This window comes from Somniosus microcephalus, chromosome 14 (genome assembly GCF_052327205.1).
Source record: "Somniosus microcephalus isolate GS21.2 chromosome 14, FLI_Smic_1.0, whole genome shotgun sequence".
In the NCBI taxonomy this organism is placed as follows: domain Eukaryota; kingdom Metazoa; phylum Chordata; class Chondrichthyes; order Squaliformes; family Somniosidae; genus Somniosus; species Somniosus microcephalus.
Window position 1 is genome coordinate 90,548,047 of NC_141000.1, and position 15,807 is coordinate 90,563,853.

A 15,807-nucleotide genomic window follows, 5' to 3' on the forward strand; every position below is an offset into this window, starting at 1 on the left:
ATGCTCTGGTTCCAATCGGATAGGTAAGAGTGGAACCAAGTGAGGGCAATCCTACTGAGCTGGACAATAGAGGAAAGGTGTTGGAGGCGGATAGTGTGTTGGCAACAGAGAGGTTGAGGATGACGAGAAGGGATAACGCACAATGGTCACAATCACAGAGGATGTCAATTCAATGTTGTGGCAGGGCAGACTCCCGATTTGAGATTCAAACATGGGGCCTCGATTGTAACGCTTCGCCTGGCGGAAACCAGGTGGAGGGACGTTAAAATGATGATGGGGACTTACCCAGTCCTTTCCCGCCCCATTTTGACCAACTGCAATTTTAAATTGCAAGTGGCAAGGGAACCTACTCCAAGCCGGTGTGGTCCCTTTTACATATGCAGTTCGGGGTCCGATGACATCATGCTATTTTAACCCAAGGCCTGCATGGGGAGCAGTGGTGGTTTCTCTGCTAGGCCAAGCTACTGGGAATAGCAGCCAGGGCCAGAGGAGGCTCAGCAAAGTAAGTATACACTTTAAATTTCCTTGTGGGCCAGGAGGAGCAGTGGCATCCGTTGTCCTAAATCTCCTCCTTGGGAGGTGACAAAATGTTCAAGAACTTTTGAAAAGGAAAGTGAATTTAAAGATGGGGTGGTAGTTTGCAAAGACTGGGGCCGAGGGTGGGTTTTTTGACCTGGTGGTTAACTACAGCAGTTTTGAAAGGGAGGGAGACAGTAACTGAGGAGAGAAAACAATTAACAGTGTCAGATGGCAGGACGCAACTGAAATTCTTAGGTGCATGCACCGAATGAGTGTCAAGTAAACTATGCTTCTTGAAAACACAACCCAGGATATGCAGGTAAGGTTACTATAGTGTGGTCTAAACAACATATACAGTAAACTAGAGAGTAAACACGGGTCAATCCTGATAAACATTTAACAGTGGTAAATGGTAGCACTGTTTCTGAATCCTGCAGCAGGACTTGAGCACATAAACTTAGGCTGATACTTCAGTTTAGTGCTGTAGGAATGCTGCATTAATCAGTGGTACCATCTTTTCTGTTGTGTTTTGAGTTTTGCTTCAATTAAGTTTGTCCCAGTTCCCGGGTGTTACCTGAAGGGGGTGCTGGGGGGCTCGGTTTTACTTTGTCTTTCACTTTCAGTTTTGGGTTCTGCCATGCAGACAATGTGCTGTAATGTCCACCCATTTACTCAGTAAATAGTAAAAGGTACATTCCGTCTCCTCTATTCATTACTGTTCGGTCAAGATGCAATACTGGCGACGAGGCGGCTGTCAAACTCTCTAGAAGGACGGAGATAGACATGCGAACCTACAGTCGTGATATTGGAAATTGCGACGAGCGGGCCACTCAGCTAGCAACATCAACGGCATTTTGATAGTTGGCTAGCTGCGATGTAGACGGCGGACAGAGTATTGTGCGGGCCAGGCAACTACCGTGAGTGTAGCTACCGTAACTCTGGCCGGAGGAGAAAAAGAATTTTTAAAAAGAAAAAAGTCCGTGGATCTTAAAGGGACAGTGCACATTAAAACTATGACGACCTTGGGACGTATTGAAGAGTTCTCTGGGGATATGGACAGTTCATGGGAGGAATACGCAGAAAGACTGGGGTGTTTTTATGAGGCCAATAATATTGACAAAGAAGAGAAGAAGCGCTCAGTGTTGCTAAGTGTATGTGGAGCTGCTACTTACTCCGTCCTGCGTTCATTGGTGGCTCCTCGTAAACCTAGTGAGGTGGATTATGCTGATTTGATTGAGAAGCTGCAGAAACATTTTAACCCAAAACCCTCAGAGATTGTGCAGCGTTTCCATTTTCACAATTGTAAACAACAGCCTGGACAATCTATTTCAAGTTACATTGCTGAGTTGAGGAAACGCTCATTACATTGTAATTTTGGTGACCAGTTAGACAATATGCTCCGTGATCGGATTGTGTGTGGAGTGCTGGACTCGGCATTGCAGAGACAGCTGTTAGCGGAGAAGGCCCTGACGTTCCGACTGGCCGAGGAGAAGGCTTTAGCAGCAGAGGCTGCATCGATGAACACACGTATGCTCCGTACAGAGGCAGCACCATCTCAGGCCGCCGAGGAGGCGCACAAGACCACACGCAGCTGCTGCTGCGAGAGACATGGAGGCAACTAAAGAGACAGGAAGAAAATGTTTCCGCTGTGGGGCTCTCCATGGTTCCACTACATGCAAATTTGTGTCAGCGGTATGTCATTTCTGTAAGAAAAGAGGACACATAGCTCGTGTCTGCATGAAGAAAGCTCAGGCTGCTGCAGCAGAGCCAACACAAGCATCGCAGACACACACCCTGACACTGGAGGACAACGATGAGTACACAGTGTATACCATGGAAGTTGAGCAGCTACCCCACAGACGGTGGGGATACACAGCAAATGTGATCATGAATGTGGCACCACTCTGCATGGAGGTGGATTCAGGCTCAGCGTGTTCGTTGATAAGTGAAGAGACTTACAATAGGCTGTGGCCAAGTGAACCCCCGGCGATGGCTCAGGTCAGTGGCGTGCTACGGCAGTGGTCCCAAGCTCAACTCCAGGTGCTGGGTATGATTCATGTGGAAGTTAAGTATCACGCAGTCAAGGACACACTTCCACTTTATGTGGTGGCGGGGCAGGGCACAAGCCTGCTGGGCAGAGATTGGTTTGAGCCCCTCGGTATTGAAGTGACAGGAGTACACACGGTACAGCGACAGCCCATAATGCCTATGTTGGAGAACTATGAAGAGGTTTTTGGTGAGTTCGGGGCCTGTCGGGGACCGCCAGTCTCAATCGAAGTGGACCCAGGGGTAGCGCCTAAGTTCTTCAAGGCGCGACCAGTTCCTTTTGCGTTGCGCAAGAAGGTGGATGAGGCCCTGGATAAGCTGGTGAACCAAGGGGTTCTCTTGCCAGTGAAGAACTCCTGTTGGGCCACCCCTATCGTGCCCATTGCAAAGAAGGATGGGGGCCTGCGCATCTGTGGAGATTACAGATGTACGGTTAATACTGCTGTGTTACCAGATGTGTATCCCTTACCAACAGTTACAGAGCTGTTTTCAACACTGGCTGGAGGCACTCTGTTCACCAAGCTGGATCTCAAGCAAGCATACCAGCAACTGGTCCTGGATGAAGAGTCAGCCGAGCTGTTGACAATCAACACCCACAGAGGACTTTTCCGAGCCACAAGGCTGCAGTTTGGGGTGTCTACGGCTGTGGCAATCTTTCAGAGGTTCATGGACACCCTGTTGGCTGGTGTTCCGGGAGTTCAGCCTTACTTGGATGACATACTGATTACAGGCAAGACACAGGAAGCCCACGATGAGCGGCTGCAGGAAGTACTACGCCGGCTGGCTGAGGTAGGACTACGCCTTCAGAAGGAGAAATGTGTGTTCGCTGCCAATGGGGTGGAGTTCTTGGGATTCCGAGTGGACAAAGACAGTGTGCATCCGACTACGGAGAAGGTGGAGGCTATCAGGAGCGCTCCCACCCCCAAGAACAAGACCGAACTGCAGGCATTCCTCGGACTGTTAAACTGCTACAGTTGTTTTCTCAAGGGCAAAGCCACAATCTTAGAGCCACTGCACAGGCTGTTAGACCAAGCAACAGTGTGGAACTGGACCTCAGCTCATGAAACAGCCTACAGACAGGCAAAGGAACTGTTACAAGCAGATAAGGTTCTGGCACACTATGATGAAAACAAGCCATTGGTGTTGGTGTGTGATGCCTCACCATACGGGCTGGGAGCTCTGTTGGGTCACATAGAGCCAGATGGCCGGGAAGCGCCTATCAGTTTTGCCTCAAGAACACTCTCAACAACAGAACGTAATTATGCCCAGATTGACAAGGAGGCCCTAGCCATCATATTTGGGGTAAAGAAGTTCAGCCAGTACCTGTTAGGGAGATAGTTCGTCATCTACACAGACCACAAGCCACTCTTGGGGCTCCTGCATCAATCCAAGCCCATGCCCCAGATCATATCACCGCGTATGCTTCGGTGGCGTCTGATGTTGGGGGCCTACAGTTATGAACTTTGCTACAGGCCTGGGAAGATGCTGGCTAATGCTGATGCTCTGAGTCGCTTGCCTCTGAACCGGCCGATGGCTGAGACGCCACCACCCCTGGAGGTGCTGCTACTGGAGGAGGTTCCGGAGGCCCCACTCCATGCCCAGCGGATTGGCAGACTCACACAGAAAGATCCAGTCTTATCACGGGTGCTACGCTGGCTGCTGCATGGCTGGCCCTCCGAGGTCCAGGAGGAGCATTTCAAGCCCTTCGTTCAGAGGCGCCATGAAATGTCTGCACACAAGAACTGCGTGCTCTGGGGAAGCCGTGTGGTGGTTCCTGCCGCCGCAAGAGAGGAGGTGCTGAAAATGCTGCACGACTCACACCCTGGGATTGTGCACATGAAGGCGTTGGCGAGAAGCTACGTCTGGTGGTCGGGGTTGGACCGAGACGTGGAGGAGGTGGTAAAGAGCTGTGAGACATGTCAGCTGACTCGCCATAGCTCATCCAAGGCTCCCCTTCACCCCTGGGAGTGGACCACTCGTAAATGGTCAAGACTCCACATTAACTTTGCAGGGCCATTTCAGGGGAAGGTCTTTTTGATAGTGGTGGATTCTCATTCGAAATGGCTGGAGGTGGCTATCATGAGCTCCATGACATCCAGTGCAGTGATCAACGCGTTGCATTTGCTGTTTGCCACACATGGGGTCCCCGACGTGCTGGTTTCGGACAATGGAGCAGCCTTCACGTCAGCGGAGTTCAAGGCTTTTGCAGGCAGAAATTGGATCTGCCACGTGACCACAGCGCCCTACCACCCCTCCTCTAACGGGCAGGCAGAGAGGATGGTGCAAACCACAAAAGAGGCACTGGTGAGGATATCGGTGGGGGACTGGCAAACCAGATTGGCCAGGTTCCTGTTATCACAGCATACCACACCAAACTCAGCAACGGGGAAGAGTCCTGCCGAGATGCTGATGGGTCGCCGGCTGGCGACTGCACTGGACTGGCTACACCCGGACTACAGGGATGAGATGCACACAAAGCAAGAGGAGCTGGCTAAGAAGCACTAGGGCACCACCAGGCAGTTCGAGCCGTCAGAGACTGTGTCTGCCCGTTGCTATGGAGGAGGAGACAAATGGATGCCTGCCGTGGTGGAGCAGGCCACGGGTCCCCTGTCGTACAGCGTCCGTACACCTGATGGCCAGCTACACAGACGCCACGTAGACCAGCTATGGGGTCGTACTCCGGTGAGAGTAACAGAGACGTCACAAGCTAGGCCATTGTCTCCGCCACCTCTGCCAGGCAGTGACGGCCTGCTTCCTGCAACAACGACGGAAGCCACATCGACAGAAGGTGTCACGGAGTCATCAGCCACAGAGGAAGGTTTTCCTGCGGCTAGCAGTGGCACCCCGACTATGCCTGTCCAGCGGTGCTCAAGTCGGGTTAGATTCCGTCCCAGACGCCTGGAGGACTAAGGGGTTTTATCTGGGGGAAAAGAGTGTTGTGTTTTGAGTTTTGCTTCAATTAAGTTTGTCCCAGTTCCCGGGTGTTACCTGAAGGGGGTGCTGGGGGGCTCGGTTTTACTTTGTCTTTCACTTTCAGTTTCGGGTTCTGCCATGCAGACAATGTGCTGTAATGTCCACCCATTTACTCAGTAAATAGTAAAAGGTATATTCCGTCTCCTCTATTCATTACTGTTCGGTCAAGATGCAATGTTTTCGATGAGATGTTAAATCGCCAAGAACAGATTAACTGGTGATATCTTATTGTGGGGACTTGCTATGTGCAAATTGACTACACTTCATTGGCTGTTGAGCTTTCGGTTGTCCTGAGGATGTGTAAAGGGTTATATAACTGCAAGTCTTATTTTCTAAACGAGAGTTAGCAGATCATTCAGTTTGTTAGATGTTCAGCAGTGTCTTAGCCAATATCTGATCTGGTGATTCCTACTTACAGTGTACAAACATAGCTACAGGCGAAGATACTTTGAATGCTGTTCTGGCTATGCCTTCAAAGTAAGTTACCATGCAGGTAAAAGAAATTCTTCCTTCCCCTCCCTTTGATGTGTACTCCAGAGAAGACACTGTATTGTAAAATCCTTCGGCATTAGTAGCAGTCTTTTTGACAATCTTCATGTCTGGAAAACAGTGAGTAAAGCAGTTTCGTAAAACACATTCATTAGGGCATTTTGATCAAAATACCTGTGGTATCAGAGGGATGCCATCTAACGAAGTTCAAATCCTAATCTCTTACTGACATTTGCATACAAGCCTTTACTGCAACAGGAGACTGAAGACCCAGAAAAGGTCAAGTCCCATTGGTTATCTTTACCATTTTTGCTAAATTATGTTGGAGAAGCAGACCATACTGGCCAGGGAATCCACCCCATAATATTCAAGTGTATCTGGTGGTGGGTTGACAAAACAGAAGGCTTGTGGTGTCTATGAAAATATGCAAACTGGCTGGGCTATCTCATCCTAGAACGACTGAATGGGAGTGGGAGGACAAAAATGTTAACACAGTTTAAGAACGTGCATAAAATGCTGGAAATACTCAGCTGGTCAAGTAGCATCTGTGGAGAGACAGACAGAGTTAACGTTTCAGGTTGATGACACAGATGTTGCCTGACCTGAGTATTTCCAGCATCCGCAGTATTTTGCTTTTGTGTTAAGAACGTGCAGTACTGATCTCGGGGAGGACAGTAGTAGAGATGCTACAACTGGCTCCAGTGCTATTGGCCTAGGTGTGGTGGAAGAGAAATCAGGCAGTTGACTCTCCTGATTACTATCCAGTGAAATTTTCTGTATACAAGGACAGGATCAGGCTCAAACCTGATGGGTTGGATTTTCCCGTTTCCCACCTGCACGGTGCGGGGGGACCTGAGAGACGGCAGGAAACCCAGAAGTTCGGGTTTGCCGGCAGTGGAGTTTTAACTCCACAGTGTGCGTGCGACATAAAGGGCAGGTTCCCCGCCCAGAAGTCAGCCTGATTGACAGGCTGGCTTCCAGTCGGGCAGGGAACACTGACTAGGATGCTGGAGGAACAGGTAGGTGCCGAGCCCAGGATGGTGGGATTCCCAAGCTTTTGGTGGGGTGGTCCAATTCCCGACCCCGGAGCGGAGTCGCAATCCCCGGGGGGATACAGGCTGCTGATGGGGGAGCATGGGGTGGGGGGCAGAGGAAGTACTCCTGCTCCTACCAGCCCATAAGCATTGCTCCCCGACGCTGTGGCCACCTTGTTGCAGCCACCGGGAAACGCGAGCCCCGAGATCCCCGGCTGCTTGCAGTAAAGCAGGTTAAAAGTAGAGGCTTCAGGCCTCATTATAATATTTAAATTGCCAACCTGCCTCCTGACAGCAGGTTGGCCGCCCGCCCCAACCCGCCTTTCACATACCCGCCGCCCCCCCCCCCCCCCCCCCCCCCCACCAACCACCTGTGAAAATTCCAGCCGATGTGTTTTGTGGCCGAACAGCCTGCTGAAACACACCAGCTCATAGTACACTCATCTACTCTGAAGGCAGTATTCCTGTCTTTCCCCATGAGAAATGGCATCATTCAAAATCAACTAGAAATGGGAAACCCATTCAATACACGATCACTGATCTTGAATTGTAGAATTGTACCTGGGTTGTTGATGTCCACATTCCGAGAATTGTACTGCCAAGTAATGCTGACAGCAGGGTAACTACTGTTCACGACACACACACCAACCTGAGGTGGAAGGGAACAGACAAAAAAACACAATTACATTTTTAGAAGCACCACACCAACAAGATTCTACTTTTTGTGTCATTACTAGTCATCAATGTTTTCTCCATTGAAGTACATACTGTAGGGAAATTTACGTGGAAAGCTTTAGACAGGGAGTGCACCTGCATCAATGCTCCTAGCTAACACCAGGCTTATGTAGTCTGATGGAGGGAAATGCCAGTTAATGGATAGAAAATTATGCGCTGGGAGTGCACAATGTCCCAATATTTGCTCATGACAGGTGCCAGCAGTAGGCACAATAGAATTTTACTGCAAGACAACACATCAAATAAAAATTGAAGCTCTCGCTTCATTGTCTGGCCCTCAACCATAACAGAAATCTCCTTGTTGTACTAATGGAACTCAAGTCAACTTCAAACCACTGCATTTTTTGCACTTAGTCAAACATAAAAAGATTGCTGGATTCTGTTTCATCAGAGTGAGATATGCCCTAAACTGATTGAGTGTTGAAAACCAATTCTGACGTTGCCCATCATTGAACGTATAATTAATGTTTTTTAAAGTACAGTTAAGATCTTTGTTTAATCAGCACAAATTAAGCACTTTATAAATATAACTCGATTCATTAATCTGTGAGGTACATATAACAGTATAGTACTTGTTGCACAAGAATGTAAGAATTTTTAGGAATAAGGCGGCCATTAGGTCCAACAAGCTGGTACCTTTTGAAAAGATCATTGCCACCTACACTTCTCAACACATCCTTCAATCCCTTTCTGTTTCTAGAAATGCATGCTGTTTGAATCAATTTATACTGGCTGTTTCAATGGCCTTTCTTGGTAACTTATTGTACAAGTTTATTACCATTTGTCAAAAAGCTGCACATGACTTCTCTTACTCATAACTTCCAAGTTTTGACTTGTGTCTCTAGTATTTGATCCCTTGCCATAATGACTATTTTGCCTGGATTAACTTGATCAGTCTTGAAAACCTGAATTAAATCATCTCCAGGGCACTTCTTTTTCACCGTGGACAAGCTCAATTTCCTTGTAACTTAAATGCCCAAAGCATATCTTTATTGCTTGCTCCTCTTGTATAGCTCAAGGCCAACAATGTTACAATTGGCAGACCAGAACTGATAATGGTCCATATAGTATTTGACCAGTGCCATATACAGCTACGTTACAATCTCTTTAGATTTGTACTCTATCACTTTGCTAATACAAACCAGTACCTTTTTATTATATGCAACACAACTGAATAGCGCCCAGGGCTTCAGAGTAATTCTGGCTATCAATATGGAACAATGAGCTCTCTTGCCTATGTTACCAAGTTGCTCATGGTTGTGTCTTGCACATACCTGCTGTAGTTTCCCTTCAACAAGGAATGGAGCCGGTTGCATAATTTCAGGATCAGATGGGTGTTCTGCATAGGAAAAAGAAACAAAACAAAGGTTAGGCATAAGACTTACAGAAAATATATGCCAAGGGATTGAAATTACATAGTGCACATAGAACACAGTAAATGGGAGTTATTTTAGTACAGAAATTTACTTTACTTTCTGCAAGACTGGATACATTCTAACCAATGCGTAACTATAATCATTATCAGAAGCACTCAACAGCTAAGTAAATAACCAGCATATTGGCTCAGTTCAGCTGCAGAGTACATGGGGTCAATCTAGCAGTAGAGTGCTCTATTTTGGGCAATAATGAAGGACGATCATTGAACATGTAAAGACAGCTTCACTGAAGAAGCTCTAGAAGCTGTGGGTGACAAACTGAGGACACAGCGACAAACTCTACTGTTGAGGGAAAATACAACACCACACAGAGCAGGTGTGGGTGGGCAATTGCATGGAGAGTACAAATAGTGACAACTGCCTGCCACACCTGAAACAGTATTTGAAAAAAAAAAGGGTCACACTTGAAGGGGGAGTGAAGATGTGAATAATGAGGATGGTGGTGAATAATCTTAAACTGCTGTATGTGGGTATCTAAGTACATGAGCAGCTTTCCAAAATGTACAGTAAATGTAACATTATCCAGTCACATGCTCAAACTGCAACACTAAAGGAACCACTGAAGGTTGGTACAAAGTAGGAGAGCAGATTAAAACGGGGGGGGGGGGGGGGAAGGAAACGGTACAGATGAAGACGACTGATTGATGCCTGCTTATCATGTACACATGCAACTAGCAGTGCCAGTGCATTCAATCAGCTATTAGTGATTCAGCTGCCAAGGTACTTTCAATTGTATTAAACTATGCATATGCCACAATGTGCTGCAGCCTAAACTAATTATAGTATCTGCTCAGTGATATTGTTGATAACCTTGCAGAAGAAAGCATCATTCAACAAAAAAAAAAAAAATCAGCACTTCAGAACAGGTGGTGGCACACAATACCAGAATCCGCGCCCAGTTCCGGGATGGCTCTAATAGGAGTTCATATGCTCGATATCTGGAGTGGGAATGGGTGATGCAGCAGCTGGAGGACGCACGCCCTCACCTGTTGGTTTGTATAGTTATAATTGTGTATCTTAACCCTGACGATGAATATGAATTTCAGCAGGTGGAAAGCAGTCATTGTGAAGCGTTTCAAAAAAAATAAAACACAGTTTGTCCAGTGACAACAGTACTGTGCACATGCACTCATCGGGGCAAATTCACCAATCAGATGTCCTAACAGGGAGTTGTGTTCAAAGGGAGAGCAAGTTGGATGAATCAATGTTATAGTGCTGTCCGACTTGCGCTCCCTTTAAGCGCAGCTCCCTGTTAGAAGCATGGGGGTCGGGGAATTTACAGGAAAATTAGGTGGGGAGGATCTCTGGCCGCAAGATAACCTGCCTGAGATTCCTTCCATTTAAGAGGGCCAATACTGAAATTGTAAAAAAAAAAAGCTTGGGGATCCAAGTTGCTTCCCTAATCTGCACACCCCCTTTCCTTCCCATTGGACCCCACTTGTACTCCTTCTGGAGGCCGGTATGCTTTACCTCACTGGGACTGCCAGCTACCAGACTTGCACCATGTCCTATACGGGCCAATAAAGCAGAACTCTCAGTATAAGGAGTCCCTGCCTGCAGCTCTATTCCCTCTGATCCACCCCTTGCAAGACCTAGTGGGAAATCCCAAATCAGACCAGGGCCCAATGTATCTAGGTCCCCGCCTTATTCTGAGCTGTTCCACCAGAGTTCCAGCGAGATCCCAGCAAAATGGGCAAGTAAATTTCGTGTCAATATTTTCTTTCATGTGGCGTTTAATGAGACCTCTAGATGCAGCTTCTACAATATCCTCGTCGTCAGCCTCCCGATTGCTTGCCTGCCTATCATCCAAAACTTCACCACTTGCATCCTGTCGTGCAGTAAGCCCTCAACCCTTCACCCCCATCTTCACCGACCTACGCTAGTTCCCCATCCCCCAATGGATCAAATTTACATTCCTCAGTCTTGTCTACAATTCCCTTCATGGCATGGCCTGGCCTTTCCTTACCTCTGCAACCACCTCCAGCCTTGCATCCTCTCTCATATCCTCCAGCCCTGACACTCAGGTCTATTGTGCATAACCTCCACCCCACGACCATCAGTTGCCCAGCGCTCAGCCCTGCTCGTTATACCGCCCTTCCAAACCCCTCCACTTCCCCACCTTTAAAAGTCTTCTCAAAACACATCAAGCTTTTGATCAGTGTGCCCAACGCTCCTGTAAAGGCTTGGTGCCTGCTACTGGGGATGTTTTTCTGTGTTAAAAGTGCTACACAATTGCAAGTTGTTGTTGTTGTTGTGAAGAAATCAACAAACGTGAACAAGATTCTGAAGTGGATTTGCACACAGGGGATACTCCTTATACTCTGTCATTGTGGCTCCTCTAAGCATGATTGCAAAATTGTCAATTAGTGTCCACAGTGAACATGTGCTGAGGAACTCATGCCCACTAGGGAATGGATTGAAAATGGACAGACTGCCTTTAAAGAGCTTCATTCAATGGAGTGGAGTTTCCTCTGTTATTCTGCCTCAAATCTGTCGGGATAGCTGCGGAAACATCAGGGAAACGAGGCACGAGACCACCGCCTTCGACACTGTCCTTGATTTTCCTCTCCCCCCACCCCGCTGTTCCTTCCATGGCAGTTGTCTGCTGCCCACTGCCCCTTCCTCACTTGCCACATATAAATAATGGCAGGGAGACGTTGCCCTGGAAACATCACAAGTTCCCTGCCTTTCATCCAGGAAATGCAGATTGGGTGGTGGTAATACCTGGTGCAGCAACAGTAGGCTCTCTGATGCCCCTCGGGGGGGGGGGGGGGGGGGGGGAGGGAAAGAGGGTCCCATAGAGGGCACCTCTCCCTCACATTAGGCTGCATAAACTTCTGTTTAGGCCTCAGCCTGTCCCTCCTTCATCTTCAGGGCTCTGCTCCCCCTTTTAACCTATCCTGTTTCATCGGGTGCTGCAGCAAAAGCCTCACTGCAGCACAGTAAAAATGTTCCCTGACCCCAGAAATTGGGCCAGGGTCAAGGTGGGGTCAAGCTGCGGGCGGACAGCCTGCCCCAACTCTACTGGGGGAGTAAGAGGGAAATCCAGGTCTACAAGACAGAAATGGATCTGAATCCTGGTCCTAGAGGAACGAGAACAGTATTTTAAATGACATTACCACCTCAGGCCCTTGGTGTGTACTAGCAAAATATAATAATGGGATGAGTTAAATGTCTGGCCCCTGTGGAGTCCCTCTGCTGCATCAATAATCACAAGACTATTTTAATACTAGCATCTTTATTACTTACTGTAAACTTTGATTAAGACTACATGTTCAACTACGTCTGATCCAATCAATGTAAAGCAGGAAAATATCTTTTCATCCTCAATTCCAACATTGGAAATATTTAAGGAAAAGTCCCCATTCATTGATATCCTGTCCTTGTATCCGGGAATCTCCTTGTCTGTTATTTTATTATTGTCTGTTGGTGAAATTGAAATCAGTTGTTCCCAGTCTGTTTCATTTAACTTCTGAAAGAGAGAAAAAAAATGAGGGTCTAACAGTATATAGCCGACAAACCTTTGACATTTCTTGGGTTCTATCAGAGGTTTTCAGGAGAGAAAGGTGGTAGTCTTGTAAGGGGTCGTTTTAACGAGCTTATGGTGTGCTAGATCGGTTTTGATTTCGCACTGCTCGTGAGCGGTTCCGAAGCACTCCCCCCTCACCGGTTCTAGACACTGGGCTTATTGCCAGACAACCTTGATGTGTGGCCCAACTTGTGACTCGGAAGACAAATGGATCAGGTGAGACAAGGTGAGTTTTAAATCAGAAATATCTTTATTTTCAAGGAGAATAAACACAGAGAATGCAAGAATCAATTTAGACAAAAATCATTAGCACGTCTCCCAATGGGAACTAAAATTTAACACACAAGGAATAACTTTGACTATCTTAAATCATACAACAATTCTTAATCAGCGGTATACTAAAACGGGGGTGGGAAAAGCGCACGGACACATCGAGGGATAAATCACACTCCTTAATTACAAAACCCTTAATGTTACAAACCCTCCCGTTGCTAAAATATACCTCAACTATGTCAGTTAGGTAGAGTTGGGCCTTTATGCTCACCAGAATTTTAAAACCCTCCTGGACCTTGGTACTCCTTGTTACGTCTGGGATCTCCAATCTTCCTTATGGGACCGGCTCCAGGACCCGCTCTCCTGCACAAACTTGGAAGTCCACCGAACTCCTCGAGCCGTCTCCTCTTCCGCACGGTCTTCGAACTCCTGATGGTATCTGGACTTGGACTTCACTGCTTCTGCTGAATCTTGTGGATCTGTCTGAGTCTGGCTGAATCTCTCTCCTGCACAATCTTGTGGGTCCTCCTCCCTCTGTCCTTGACCTCGTGCCTGTGTGAATCTGTGATGGCTCTGTCTGAATCTCACTGAATGAAAAGTCTTGCTGTCGATTTTCCCTCAACAGTTAATACTGTTTCCTTGCCCTTATCTCGGCGCCAAATCAGGGGTTTTCTTTTGTCAAGGTAATGGGCAGGCTGCTTTGACAAAAGCAAGTACTTTATTTTAATGTCTTGTAAATGAAACTGATGGGATCTGTCCTGTGTCCCTCTGAGTTTGGTACAGATAATGGTTTTTTTTCTGTGCTCAGCGATTTCAGAGATGGGTTTGCGTTTTGCTAGCAATTAGCGCACCTCCAGGTGCAAATACTTTTGTTTACGACTTCGTTACTGCTGTAACCATATTATCATATCAATAGCAGTAAGTTCTGGAATCTTCTAATCGGTGATGACTCAGACTGCTGTTAGGTGCTGTGTGTGTGTCCTTTTGAACTGGGCCATGAGAACTGCCAACTCCATTCTGTTTTCTCACAATGTGGCCACTTCAGGGGCCCTACCTGTATACTGTATTTCATGGATTTTTGCGAATCCTACAGTCTGTTATGGGTCAATTGGCAGCAGCTCAAACTGCCATTCTTCATATGTAAGCCTAGATGGTGAGCATCAGCAGACCTGTTTCCTGGAGCAGGATCCAAAAATACTTCAAACCAACCCAATCCTGCTCTTATTTTGCAGGGGGCAGGCTTAAGGTTTCCTTTGTGCACTAGGTGCAGCAGATTTGGAGATATGAGTTCAAATCCCACCACGGCAGCTGGGGAAGTTAAATTCAGTTAAATAAATAAATCTGGAATAAAAAGCTAGTATCAGTAATGGTGCCCATGTAACTAGCGATTGTCGTAAAAACCCATCTGGTTCACTAATGTCCTTGAGGGAAGAAAATCTGCTGTCCTGGCTTATATGTGACTCCAGACACACAGCAATGTGGCTGACTCTTAACTGCCCTCTGAAATGGCCCAGCAAGCCACTCAGTTGTACTAAACCGCTATGACAAAGTATAATAATAAAACCGGATGGATTATCCAGCATCAACCTAGGCATTCGGATACAACAAAAGGTAGGTGGTGAGAGAACAACACAAGGGAAAAACCTCGTCCTCACCAATCTACCTATCCTTCTAGTGACCAAACACAGTCCTTGAGGAAACAAAGTCACATCTTCACACCGAGGACACCCTCCATCGTGTTGTGTGGCACTACCACCGTGCTAAATGGGATAGATTCAGAACAGATCTAGCAAGTCAAAACTGGGCATCCATCAGCAGCAGAAGAATTGTATTCCACCACAAATGTAACCCCATGGCCCGGCAAATCCCTCATTCTACGACTACCATCAACCCTGGTTCAATGAGGAATGTAGAAGAGCATGCCAGGAGTAGCACCAGGTATACCAAGTGCCAACCTGGGGATGCTACAACACAGGACTACATGCATGCTAAACAGCAGAAGCAACATGTTATAGATAGAGCTAAGCGGTCCCACAGCCAAAGGATCAGATCAAAGCTCTGCAGTCCTGCCACATCCAGTCGTGAATGGTGGTGGACAATTAAACAACTAACGGGAGGAGGAGGCTCCATGAACATCCCCATCGTCAATGTTGGCGGAGCCCAGCACGTGAGTTCAAAAGACAAGACTGAAGCGTTTGCAACCATTTTCAGCCAGAAGTGCCAAGTGAATGAATCATCTTGGCCTCTTCCTGAGGTCACCACCATCACAGAAGCCAGTCTTCAGCCAATTCGATTCACTCCATGTGATATCAAGAAACATCTGAGCGCACTAAATACAGCAAAGGCTATGGGCCCCAACAACATCCCGGTTGCAGTGCTGAAGGCTTGTGCTGCAGAACTAGCCCACCTCCCGTTGACATTCAGTGACATTACCATCATCGAATCCCCCACCATCAACATTCTTGGGGGGGGGGTGGGGTGTCTCCATTGACCAGAAACTTAACTGGACCAGCCACATAAATATTGTGGCTACAAGAACAGGTCAGAAGCTGGGTATTCTGCAACAAGTGACTCACCACCTGACTCCCCAAAGCCTTTCCACCATCTACAAGACACAAGCCAAGAGTATGATGGAATACTCTCCACTTGCCTGGATGAGTGCAGCTCCAACAACACACAAGAAGCTCGACACCATCCAGGACAAAGCAGCCCGCTTGATTGGTACCCCATCCACCACCTTAAACATTCACTCCCTCCACCACCGGCGTACCGT

The 15,807-nt window shown here is 47.4% G+C and overlaps 1 protein-coding gene across 3 annotated transcripts in view; it reads right to left on the bottom strand.

Moving 5' to 3' along the window:
* The window catches only part of alcama (activated leukocyte cell adhesion molecule a), a 303,924-nt gene that overhangs the window by 37,705 nt on the left and 250,412 nt on the right, over nucleotides 1-15,807 (bottom strand). For 2 of the 3 annotated variants that reach the window (XM_086006913.1, XM_086006912.1), the window contains exons 3-6: nucleotides 12,482-12,704; nucleotides 9,071-9,135; nucleotides 7,623-7,710; nucleotides 5,955-6,137 (exon numbers count right to left, since the gene is read on the bottom strand). In XM_086006913.1, the coding sequence (XP_085863039.1) occupies nucleotides 5,955-6,137; nucleotides 7,623-7,710; nucleotides 9,071-9,135; nucleotides 12,482-12,704 (559 nt within the window). Of the gene's footprint in view, nucleotides 1-5,954; nucleotides 6,138-7,622; nucleotides 7,711-9,070; nucleotides 9,136-12,481; nucleotides 12,705-13,305; nucleotides 14,104-15,807 lie in introns of those variants that run through there. The other variant, XM_086006914.1, reaches the window with a different exon arrangement.